At 36.3% G+C, this 13,420-nt stretch overlaps 1 protein-coding gene across 1 annotated transcript; it reads left to right on the forward strand.

The window, feature by feature from the left end:
* Positions 1-6,857: 6,857 nt before the first annotated feature.
* LOC113779727 (homeobox protein BEL1 homolog) lies at positions 6,858-10,889 on the forward strand. Its single transcript, XM_027325426.1, has 4 exons — positions 6,858-8,286; positions 8,683-9,065; positions 9,535-9,595; positions 9,788-10,889. Exons 1-4 carry the CDS (start codon positions 7,306-7,308, stop codon positions 10,475-10,477), a joined length of 2,115 nt encoding a protein of 704 aa, XP_027181227.1. The 5' UTR covers positions 6,858-7,305; the 3' UTR covers positions 10,478-10,889.
* The last annotated feature ends 2,531 nt before the right edge of the window (positions 10,890-13,420 follow it).

Raw genomic sequence — 13,420 nt, forward strand, 5'->3', positions numbered from 1 at the left:
TTTTTTGATACGCAACCTAAGCATGAATCATTAACATATTATTGCCATGTCTTTTTTGTAATTTAGTTCTTAACTTCTTTGATTTTGTGCCTTATATGACCTAGGAATACATGGTTTCTATTTTCTTCTGTGTTGCATTAGGATCAAGTGGCAACTAATAAAACTAGTATAATATATCAGGACTAGAACTTAAGACCTTTTACTCTTAGGGTATTCACATGATAATTTTCCTACACGTTAATTATAAGTTATATACTATCTAGCTAAAAAAAAAAAACAGTTATCTTGCCCAAATTTAATTGGTTAATTCTTTCTCCATAGATTAGCATGCTTAAACAATCATCAGCCAAATCTTTCAATCTTTAATTACGAAGGGTTAACTTTTCTTTTGGGGAGGTTAATTTATTCCAGCCACAAATCATCAACCTGACCTTTCTTTGACTGTGATAACCAGATACAGCGACTGTCCTTGGTCTGATAACATAACACGGATTAAGAGTTCTAGAACTGGCAAGAGTAATGGTCTAGATCTAAGGTACACCCAAAGCAAATGATTAATATTACTAAATTTAAATTAACCCCAAAAATGGTTAGGAAGTATAGGGGGATGGACAAGAATAATGAAATAGTCAAGGACAAGAGGATGACCCCATAGGAACAGGATTGATTGAGAGATGAGAATGTGGTTTAGGATGCCGGTCATACTTTTGAAGGAATGTTAATGAAGAGGGAGGCAATTGGACATGCATGACGAAAACTCATGCTATGATGAATAGTGAATATATGGTACTATACTTTTGAGATGTAAATCTTCTTAAAGAATTCTATTTGCAAAATGACGGGAAGAGGATCCTGAACAAACTTGACGCGAACCTATTCCGAAGGATCTAGGTCAAATAATAAGACATTCACTAGGTAGACAATGGTCAATGGCAATTTAAATCATGAGATTAATCTATTAAAAACTAATCCAGTAATTAATTACATTCCCTCCCCCTCCAAAACATGTAATACTCAACAATGGCATATGCGAATATTCTGCATCCATCCTTCTACACGCCCTCGAACTTGAAAAAATAAATTTTGCATTCCCTAATCCTTTAAGTATTTTTCCTAAAATACCAAAAAACTACTTGTGATTTACTAAATGTTCAATTTAACTCCCTCTGATTTGAAAACCTACACTACAATTCCCTATGATTTCAACTAAATTAAAATTGGATGAAAAGCATCCAATCTAATGGTTATACATGAAATGCCAATATTGCCCCTATATACATGAACTCTCTATGATTTGTCGAATGTTCAATTTAACTCCCTCTAGTTTGAAAAATTACACTATAACTCCTTACGATTTCGACTAAATTGAAAATTGAATGGAAAGCATCTCATGTATAGTATGGGCAATATTGACATTTCACACACAACCATTAGATTTGATGTTTTTTGTCCAATTTTCAATTTAGTTAAAACCACAAGGAGTTATAGTAAAAGTTTTCAAACCAGAGAGAGTTAAATTGAACATTTATCAAACCATAGGAAATTTTTTGGTATTTTACCCTATTAATTTGAAACCTATGATTTTGCTGCATTGATTAGATTTTCTCAGCTCACCTTCAAAATGGTGAGGTAGCTTTTAATTTTTAAATTTTTTGACCAAGCAATTCTTTTGATTTCTTGTGCACCAACCAATTTGTATTTGGAAAAAGGTGTTTTAGAAAAATCAAACTTTTAGGCGGTGTTACAATTGAACATGATTTTAGAGATGTTCTTGAGATATATAGGTTACTGGCATAATCTTTTCCGTGCTTATCTGGTCAAAAGGTGTTTTACCATGCATGAAGGGACGTCCTAAGTTGTAGATGTACCTATTCCCAGTAAGCACGCTTTCTCATCTAAACCTAAGGACGGATGATTAAACAAATTAGATGTTTCTAAATAGAGCAAACAGAAGAAGTCGGCCAATTGCACTTCCTTTGGAACGAATCAGAAATCCAAATGCTCCTACCACTAGTTGAGGGAAAAGGGCTAGTTGTCACACTTTGGATTTTCTCAGACATGTGGCCTGGATTCAATCTGAATTGCGTAACTATTAAACAAATATACAAATACGCTGACTCGTATTTTAACGTCTAAATTACTTCATGCCCTTTAACTCTTCTTGAATGGAAGTTTCAATTTAATACACACACACACACACACACATATATATATATATATATAAAGGGATAATTTTACAAACCTCCCCTGAGTTTTTCGACAATTTCACTCAACTCCCTTCGGATTTAAGAAATTATATTGACTTCTCTTGGTGTGATAATATGACTATAATGTCCTTCACTTAATAAATAATTCACAATATAACGCAAGGGTTAAATAAAATCAAGAAAAAGAAATCTCATCTCTTTTATTCTCCACCAATAGTCATTCCTTCTTTCTCCCTTTCTCTTACTCTTGTAAGTAACGATTCTTTCTTCCTTTCTCTTATTGTTTCTCTGTCTTTCCTTTCCTCTTGCCTCTTCTCTATATTCACATCTCTGTTTATTTTAATGATGATCTACCATACCATAACCATCTTTATTTACGTGATGAATATGGCACTATTTTATTTGCAAGAGCAAATTTCATTGTCAACCAAAGAGAAATAAACATGCTTGTAGTGATGATAAAGAAATTAATAATGCAATTGATAACTAAGAAGCATGGAAGAGGATGGGTTAGTGAAAAATTATTGGGTTGATTATTATCTTGAAAACTTGTGTAGGATGTTAATAACTGCATTTGATTTTCTTTACTTGATCAATATTGTTGGTTCTGGTTTTGTCATGGGATGGCTTTACTCTGTTTTACGATGTTAATATATATTTCTGTCGAGACTACAGTATTGTTCTACTAGTGGTGGTAGGTTAGATTAGTTTTTATTTTGCGACAGTGCTGGGTATTGAATTGAAATTTAGAGTGTGAGTTTGATTATTGGTTGCCAAGGAAAAAATGATTTTTCAAAAACATTTAGATTGAGATGATATTTTATAAGACGAAGTTTAGGATTTTTGGAGTTGCTGAAACTGTTGAACTATTCAAACTGTTTGCTTTGTAGATTTGTCTCATATTTGGAAATTATTAGATTTGGCGTTGGAGTTTGAAGTGTTTGCTTGGTGGTGTTGCTATTGCAAATTTGGAAGAAAGTGTTGAGGAAACTAATTTTCTTTTTTTTTTAATAGAACAAAGGTAGTTTAAGGTATTTGAGAAAAAATCTATCTTGTTACCTAAATAGCAAAAGCAAGAGAACTAGGTATAATTTCTAAAACTTGAGAGGAGCTCTCTGCAATTATTAGATACTTCAGGGGAGGTTTGTGAAATTATCCCATATATATATTGAACACAAATGTGTAAAAAGGCGTGTCGCTTGGAGTTTTGTTCTTGTGAAAACAAAAATTAAAAAGAAAAATGACAATGAGAGTTAAATCCCCACTTTTAACACCCCATTCTTTCCATGCTTAAGAAAAAAAAAAGGGTAAACCTAGATTGAATATCTAAAAACTCAAAAACAGTGTAATTAATTTCTTCTCCGTCCTACTTAAGTATAGCCAAGATTACCGAGTACAGTACAGCATACAAATTGATGAAATAAACTTCCAAACTTTCAATCACAATTTGTATGCAGGAAAGTGAAAGTGGGAAAACGAAAGAAAAACAAAAGTGGAAGAAAAGCATTAATTCTTATCCATATTCTACAGTAGCACTGGATAAGTTATCACTATCCGGTAATTTCTAAACTGTATTTGAGTTTACAATTGCATCAATAAGTTTGTACCAACTTTTCTCTGAATTATTAATATTCCATTTAGGTCAAGCTCAAACAATTTAATTAGCACGACTTTCATAAATTTAAAAAGACGAAAACGTGGTGCTGACGTGATCAGGTCAAGCTAAAATGCTTATATATATATATATATATGCGCTCCTAGTTTGTCTTGCATGAATAGGTTTGGCCATCCATATGTTGTCATCAGTCAAACTCTGGTCCTTAATCAACAACGTTTATTCACATTAAACCGTTTGTGTTTTGAAAAATGCAGGCGAGGAAAATTGATCTGGTCCAGCAATTAATGGGTCCATTCTGTGGAAATATGAAGCACAATCAGACAAAAGATTTTCCCCAACCAAACTGCAAAAGAAGAGTTACTGGTTACAAGTACCATACTCGTCCAGTGCTGATTTGGCTGTGAGAGATAGCTTTATAGAATGGTCCAAAAGAAACCATGATCATCAAAGCCATGTATATGTACTCATGGACCACTCTAAAAAAGTAAAAACAGTGTATGGAATTGTACTATATCTGCATGAATCATGAGCATCTGCATAAGTATAACCAACTGGTAGAAGTAGAACAAGTTTCAAAGGTGAGCTGAAAATGTGAAGTGTGCAAGTTGACGAAAATCAACAGCCAAGCCAACCCTAAGAGCTTCTCACCTTCCCACTTTTCTGGGTGCTCTATTACCGGAATATATGTCTTCAGAAACAAAAGCATCCCACCCTACCATTCCACTTCAATACAACTATGGATGATGTATCAATCAAATCACACACGCTCAAGTACAAGTATATATACCTGCTAGTAAATTTAAGGATGGTGCCAAAGTATCCATTTGATCTAGTAAGATCTGTATACCTGCTAACCCCTAACACAAGTCTATTTAGACTCTCCATTCCCTGTAGTTTAGAATAGGATAGATTATACAACTGTTATCGTTTTCAGAAAAAAAAAAGTACACTTATATATATATATATATATGTATGGAAGAATTAAAAGAGCAAATCTATACTACATCCAAATACTACTAATAAAAATGACAAAATATATACATGCATGTATTAAGACGACACTTGAGAGAATATATAAGTTTATATTATACACACAGGTTTATGATGGATACAATTAAACGACGTACTTTTTACATGACGCGGTTTATGATGGAAGTACATACTTAGGACGTATACACTCGTTGGGTACACGTGTACAATCGCTTTTATAAGTACATCCCAGACATACAACATCCGCACCATATGTACTAAAAACGTCAACTATACTGGCTCCAATCCCGTATTTATAAATGCTAGCCAATGATGTAAAATATATGAAAATTCATAGAGTGATGACGTGAGGCGGGGGAATTTTTGCTTACAGCCAGAGTGAAATGGTTAACGTGCGCAGCAGTGCGCATTGTTCCTCATAAACCACCAAAAGTATGAAAAGCCAAAACGTATTAGGGTTGACGTAAGAATTGGCATAACTCGTAGCGCCTACACTATCAAACATGCTTGCTTAGCTTGTAGGTTATTGTACTAGTGGTACCATATCTATACACCGTATACAGGGGAGAGAGAGAGAGAGAGGAATTGGTAAGCGACGGAGAAAGCTTGGCCTATAGGACCACCTGCCTTTAACAGACAAAAAATTAAGAATTGGATGGTATTTATAGGTCTATGCACGTGCCTTGCGCGTGGTAGCACCCACCTCAGAATGTGGTGGTTCAGGTACTGAAAGAGTCTCATATCATACATTTTGGCTTTTAGCCAAACAAAACTTCATAATCTTATATACTACTACTACTACTACTACTATTTAATTAGATTTACAAAAATAATTAATGTAAACGAGCTTGTACAAATTCGAGTTGGGTTCATTTTGTTGCAAGTCATAAGAATAATAACAGAAAGAAAATCCAACTAGTTGATGGTGGGAAGGAGGTTCAGGATTGAATTTGGCATATATGATGGTTATTTTTTTTTTTTTGGTATTGCGGGGGTGGGAAGGGGTGGGGTGTAGGGGAGGGGGGAAGGTAGGAGGAAAATATTGGGAAAGAAAGAAAGATAGGACTTGGGAGAAGAAGATGCTGGTCCCATATTTTGAGGAGCAAAGGAGGAGATTGGTGGGAAGGCTTTTAATAGGGGTGGTTTTAATTAGAATTAGTTGGAAACCTTGGACCACCTCATCTCAGGACCTCCACAGACGCTAATTTAGGGAACATTTTGCACAACACAACCATTGGTATCTAATTCCCCCATTTCTGCCCCCCTCTCTCTCTCTCTCCATCCTTCTCAGTTACCACCCCACCACTCCTCTTTCTCTCATAGTGACATTATTGATTTTTCTGATCAGATTATTAGCCCCACAACTCAAAACAGAGTAAAAACCCATCTGAAAAAGCCTGCACACAACTCTAGCTTAGCTTCAGTTTTAGGGATTCGTACCCTTCCAAGATCTGTACCCGTAGTACATGTAGCAGCAGGGTTTCATTTGTCTCCGTTGATACTCTTTTCTTTATTTCAGCTTTTCTACCTTTTTTTTTTTTTTGGTGGGGTGGGGGTTGGTAATATCGCAGTAGTACTAATTGCTACTGCTAAGATAGCACCACAAGCAAGAACAAAGACATCAAGTGGCGGCTTTTTAGCATGTTGTATTGTACCAAGGCCGAGAGGACGATGATTTTCTTCTCTCTAGTCCATCTGCCCAAACACACCATGGTCCTGTTTGTGCATGGGGTATTATTTTTTGAGAGTCTTTAATTTATAGAAACATGGTCCCTGTGTCTGATTGTCCAATTGAAAGAAGTATTCAATTTTCATTATTAAATTAAATTTTCAAAACTTCAGCTGTTCTCCAAAAAATAAAAATAAAAATAAAAATACTGTTTACCATGTATTTTAATCGGCAGGATATGGAAATAATTGAAGGGGCGATTTTGGATTTCTTGGAATTCTACTACTACTAGTTTGTACGTACTTCATATCTATCACATACTAATACTATCATATATTGCATTGACCCACTCTGCTGGCCTGAGAGAGAGAGAGAGAGAGAGAGAGAAATAAAGAAAGATCAGAAGAAGAAGCAGAAGGGGGGCATATCAAATGATGAACATGGCTTGGAAGTCATCATCAGTCATCAAATTTCCCCCTATCTGATCTTCTATTTCTGAAGAATTTCTGTTTCTTCCTGCCTAGGTCAGCTTCATGCCACTGCACTTCTTGCTTGGCTTATTAACAGCACAAGTCTGAGATCCACCAGTAGTCTAACGTATAAAAATCCAACCTTTTCTAATTTTCTTGCAAAAAAGTCTGTAACTTGAAGCCTTAGACTGAGGAAATCTTTTGGTTTGATTAATCTTTGCTTCATTTTCCTCCCTTTTTGACTTCTTTTGCCACTCGTTTTTTTTTTCCATGGGATGTGTTAGTTTCTTGGGTACGCGTGACTAATTGATGAAAATTTAGAGCCAGCTGAAAGAAAACCGGATAAGATCTATGCCTATTCCAGGTGGTGAGGAGAAAACGAGGGCTATGGTTACAACAACTGGCTATTGTTTCTCAGATCCTTCAAACGTTAATCCCAGTATCCAGACTCATATAGTCACCCAGTTGCAAAGCTTTGAGTCCAATCCAGAGATCTATAACTTGACTACTGGCATGGAGATGATAGGGTTTCCATCCAAGAATCTACAACCGACTAGTCATGATAACAATTCAGTTATGTGGAAAGAGTTCTTTGGTAAGCCTTCTGGAAACCACCACCACCATTATCAGGCTGGTGGCGCATCGTCTTCAAAGACCATCAATGAGCCATCATCGGCTAGTGATCAATTTTATCAGCAAGATTTCAGTGCAACTGGTAAGCCTGATTTTTCAACTGGGATTTCTGATACAGCAAGTCAGGAGAGTCTGATGGTTACGCAAGATCATCATAATCAGTCTTCAGCAGCTTGGCATGTCAACAGATCAGTGCTTCTCGGCGATCCTTCTTTGAGAGTGGTGTTTCCTTGTGAAGGAAACGAAAGGCCTAGTCAAGGACTTTCACTGTCACTCGGTTCATCTAACAATCCTTCAACTATTGGATTACAATCTTTTGAACTCAAACATCAAGATGATATGAGATTTGCTCCCTCCACCTCAAGAGATGGGCAGTTTATTGGCAAGTCTTTGAATATTCAACAGCAGCAACAAATGATGGAAGATGGGTTTTTGGGAAAAGCTGCAAACCTTCATCATCAAGGCCTGTTTCAGATAAGAAGCTCAAAGTACTTGGCTCCTGCTCAGGAGCTACTGAATGAGTTTTGTAATCTCGAAACAAAGCAAACTGACCGTACGTCAAAGTTAAAGCTTCACAAAACCAGTCAATGGCAGGACCAAGAAAATGCAAGCAATCCCTCAAAAATGCAATCTTTATATTCCCTTGACCTAATGGAACTGCAGAAGAGAAAAGCTAAGCTGCTTCAAATGCTAGAAGAGGTATATATCTGCGTCTGCAAAACATCCCTTCTTCTTTTAAGATCAAAACTTTTTTCTATTGTTGTTTATCGTGTTTCTTCATGATGAAATCTCCACCATCCACATAAGATGACGGTAGTTTACTAACTATCAAGGAATAGTATATTTACTGGACTATTCGGATCTCCTGGAATGAAACTCATGAAGAGTTGAACTAACTCCGCAGCTGAGGACACTTTTCCATTAATGCTCACATGGTGACAATTTGGAAATTCCATTCAGAACCCTCTATTCAGTTCATTTGTCTGTAATATTTACATTTTACTGCTAGTACTCAAAACTTGTTTGTATTGGAAACTCTAATAATTCTCAAAACTTCAGGAACAAAAAAAGACTAAAATCTTTTCCAATCTGCAGGTGGATAGAAGATACAAGCACTACTGTAATCAAATGAAGGCTGTGGTAGCATCATTTGAAGCGGTGGCTGGAAATGGAGCAGCAGCAGTTTATTCAGCCTTGGCATCTAAGGCTATGTCAAGACATTTTAGATGTTTACGGGATGGTATTGTTGGTCAGATTAAGGCCACCAAGAAGGCTTTAGGGGAGAAAGACACGGCTGCTCCTGGTACAACGCGAGGCGAGACACCGAGGCTTAGACTTCTTGATCAAGCATTAAGGCAACAGAGGGCTTTTCAGCAGATGAGCATGATGGAAAGTCATCCATGGAGACCTCAACGCGGCCTTCCTGAGAGAGCCGTATCTGTTCTTCGCGCTTGGCTCTTTGAGCACTTCCTTCATCCGTAAATTCTTCCTCCTTCTATCCCTTCTTTTAATTTCTTGCTGTTTGCACTTATCAAGTAGTACAAGATAGACTAAAGGTTCAACAATCAACAGTATTTGAATATATTTCTTACTTGAAGTCTCAGTCAATTGTTTAAAAAAACAAACCCAAAATTTGTTAGTTTCTCTCCGCCATTATCAAGATTCCCTGTGTCCATTGTCGCATTTTGCTTCCTAAATGCCTTTTTTTTTATGCGAGCGATTTTATAGACCTTTTTGTTATAATTGCGTGAAATTTGTTTGTTACAGCAAAACTTGGCCCCATCTCTCTCTCTCTCTCACACACACACACACACACACACATTCTCTCTCCCTTATAAATGCATTCGAGAGTATCATTTTGATCGCACCTAGCAAAAAGAGCACAAACGAGCCGGATGAACCATAACTTTCAAGACTGGAAGTGTTAATGTTCACATTTTGTTGCAGGTACCCGACTGATGTAGATAAACACATTTTAGCTCGCCAAACAGGTCTCTCAAGAAGTCAGGCAAGTCCTTTTCTAAGAACAATTATTTAAATCCACCATCGTGTATATTATATTACCGATGGAGTATATCTTCTTAGAATCTATTTATTAGTGAATAAAATATTTCTTTTGCTCAAGTTGAAAAGTTTATCCCTGTTGTTTTCAGCGTATCTTGCATGACTAATGCTTTGTTTTATATTGGTATTTGTTCAGGTGTCCAATTGGTTCATTAATGCCAGAGTAAGGCTATGGAAGCCCATGGTGGAAGAAATGTACACTGAAGAAACCAAGGAGGGAGAAAACTCGGGGGAGTCCTTGGATGGAGGACCAGCTAAAGGAGGCCTTGATGATCATCAAAACCCTCATCATCAGTCTAGAGCTGATCAAGATCAGAAGCCAACACCGGACCAACTTGTTAGAATTGATTCTGAGTGCCTCTCTTCAATTATCAACAACCCTGAAAAGAATGACAGCAAAAGTAGCAAAAGCCTTCATCAGGAAGATCACAACTTGCAGCACATCCAACACCATAGTTTCAGTAGAGCCTCGGATTCATTTGGCGCCGTGGAGTTGGACTTCTCATCATACAATCATCACTCAGCTGGTGCTCTCTCTTATGAAAATGCACATCAGACCTATGCCGCTGGTGGCAGCGGCAGCGGCAGCGGCAGCGGGGGCAGTGGTACTGGTGGTGGGGTGTCCTTAACGTTGGGTTTACAGCAGCACAGTGGAGGTGGGGTGAGTTTGGCATTCTCTCCAGCTTCACAAAATTCTCTCTTTTACTCTAGAGAGCACATGGAAGATTGCCCACCAGTTCAGTACTCACTCTTGGATAGTGAAGGCCAGAATTTGCCGTATAGGAACTTGATGGGGGCACAATTGCTCCATGATTTGGCAGGATAGGAAATAGAATGTTTGGAGATCTCCCATAGGATGTTCATCGATCAACACTTTCAAGGGTCCTCAGTCATGGAGGGATGGTGATGGTTGACGACTGAAATGTGCACTACTGGGTGAAACTATGGAAATGCAACATACATTTTTAGTCCTACAAGTTACTATATATATTTTGGCTAGGTACACCGTATACAATGGAAATTAATGGATTAATGGCTATAAATTTTGAACATTTTACTGCTTTGGAAGAGTAGTTAGAGTTGCTTTTGAGCTGGACGCCTAGTATTGCTAGCAATCGATGATGCAAGACTATACAGATCTTTAATTCTCCTCTTTTCGAAGATAAGATTCTGTAATTTATAAAGTTTTTTCATCTTGCAGCTATGTAAATAAGTAGAAGGTGGTGAATTGTGATTCCTCTCTCTCGCTCTCAAAGCTAGCCTGCTGGATAAGTACTGAGAATGAAAATTGTGGTTCTGATTAGCTTAACCAAAGATTCCAAATTTATTGGGGGCACATAAAGATATTTTGTTTTGTTTTGTTATATTATAACGACAATTAATTCAGGCAGCAGTATTTGTTGCAATCTCCGCTCAAGATTAGGACTATTCATCCAGAAATTGCAAAATATCAAGATCGCATGTTAATTGTGGTCCTTAAATTCCTCAAAAAAGGAAGCTACTGATTTCATGCCCCAGAAGAAAATTGCTTGCATCTTTAGTCTTCAACAAAGCTATGATTTTTGTTACCACTTTCGTTCAGTGAAAGTGGCTTTCTCAAGTGCTTTTCTAGGTAAACCTCCAAAGTTGATTGAGATGTATTTACCTAGCACATGCTAACACCATACACACATACATATTTAGGGTTTAGAATTTCAGAAAATGAGATTCGCAACATACCATGATGTTTCTCTTTTTTAGGGGCAGATAAATCTTGCAAGATTGATGATGAGAACGGTGTAATTGATTTGCTACATGTATATATATGTGCTTCATCCATGCATACAGATTAAGGCTAGCAGCGAGTATAATAAACCGGATATTGATATGCTGCTGTTCCAGCTGGTATATATATTCATGCAATCAAATGGCTGAAAGTAGTGCAACAAAGTGGCCGAAGTGATGTATAGATTCCTCTCATAATTTCAACTATGAATGAATTTGGGCAGGGGAACAAGATCAAAGACGATGAAGTTGACATGGACATATTTATCCTAGTACTTCAGTGATGTTCTTGATTTTTTGAATCTTTTCTCGGACAAGTGATAACTGACAAGCGATCGATACTTTAGTCATCCAGCCTTTCCAAGGTGGTGACAATCTACCGAATATTTCTTGCTTTGCTGTTGACCGCTATTGCAAAGAATGAGGATTCATTTCTCAAGCAATCAAACTTGAATAGCCAAAATTCAGTCCACAATGATTAAACAGGTAGAAATTATCTATATATATATATATATATATATTACTAAAGCACTAATATGATTTAAGAAAAATAATTATAAACTTCTGATAGAAACCAATCATACTAGTTTGAACCAACCGACAGTTAGTTTGACAAAAAATAAATTAATCCGACTATTTCTTGATGTCATGTCATTAAATCAGTAATAATGCCGTATTAATCTTACCAAAATCGCAACTATGGTAGTATATATTGTTAGCTCTCTCTCTCTCTCTCTGGCATTGATATTTTCACTCTTTGTAATCCAAAAGAAAAAGAGAATTAAATATCAAAGCAGCATATTATATTTGTTAAAACAAAAAAAAAAAAAAAACTTTACAATTTAGTAAAACCGTTCTTGCCGTGCTAATGAAGCAAGTGATTTTTGGATGGTTTCTATTGTATAGCGTGGATTGTAGGCCACACGCATCATTGCAGTGCTGTGTAATTTTTAGACTTATTTGCGATAAAAGATTGTTTTGGGCCCATCGTATTCTCTTGAACAATAATAATAATATCAATCAGTTGAGTTTAAGTACAAAAATTTTCTAATTTTTTAGAACTCTGTCAACGAATGCCCTCAAACTCGTTCGTTACCTACTTGGAAGGCATTTTTTGTTGTTCCCTTCATCCATACATGAATCTATGCATCAAAATGAGCTATGTTGATGAGAAAAATGTATTTTTCCTCATAACTCACTCGATCGGTTGTGTTTCCTTCAATTGGTGTAGTGACGGGATGAAATTGAATGAAATGCGTAAAATACTAAATTATGACATTTACAGTAGTTTGATGTGTGTGTAATATATGTGTATTAAACATTATGATCGTGACAGTATATACACTGTCAACACTTAACACTGGATAAATGATAATTATGTAAAATTTGAATTTAAATTTTTATATATATATTATGAATCCAATAGTGATGATCTATATACTATTAGTGTATATAAAATTTACTCGTAACAAAATTTTACTTAAAAAAAAAAAACAAGGAGGTGAAGACGTTTTCTACAATGAGGCCATTGTCAGAGTTCAATCCACAACCCATTCTGCACTTGTCTCTTCTCGCAAATGCACATGGCAAAATTTGGATTCGGAGTACAACCCAAAAACAAGGAGCAGCTGGAGCCCAATGGTCTCGAATCGAAGGTCGGGGCAATTTGAACCATTTACGGTCCGTGTAATGCAGGACTATGGATGACCCATGCATTCAATACGCTTGTGCTAATAATCATCTCGTGGAAATGGAAAAAGCATATGCGTTATTAGGATGAGCTAAGAATTTTCATGGCTACAACCAAAAAAGAAAAAAAAAAAAGTAACAATGAAGATGTGAAAATGAAGATGTGTCAAGGTTTCTCCTTCGTTGCACTCTAAAGATTACAATTTCAAGGTTTCTTTTTCTTTGAACTCTAAAAATTACAATTTTGTTATGCTTCGTGTCACAATAATTTTTACTTTCGAATCTATCTAATGAGTTCAGGTGTTAATATTTTTTA

The sequence above is a fragment of the Coffea eugenioides genome, chromosome 8, assembly GCF_003713205.1.
Source record: "Coffea eugenioides isolate CCC68of chromosome 8, Ceug_1.0, whole genome shotgun sequence".
NCBI classification, from domain to species: Eukaryota; Viridiplantae; Streptophyta; class Magnoliopsida; order Gentianales; family Rubiaceae; genus Coffea; species Coffea eugenioides.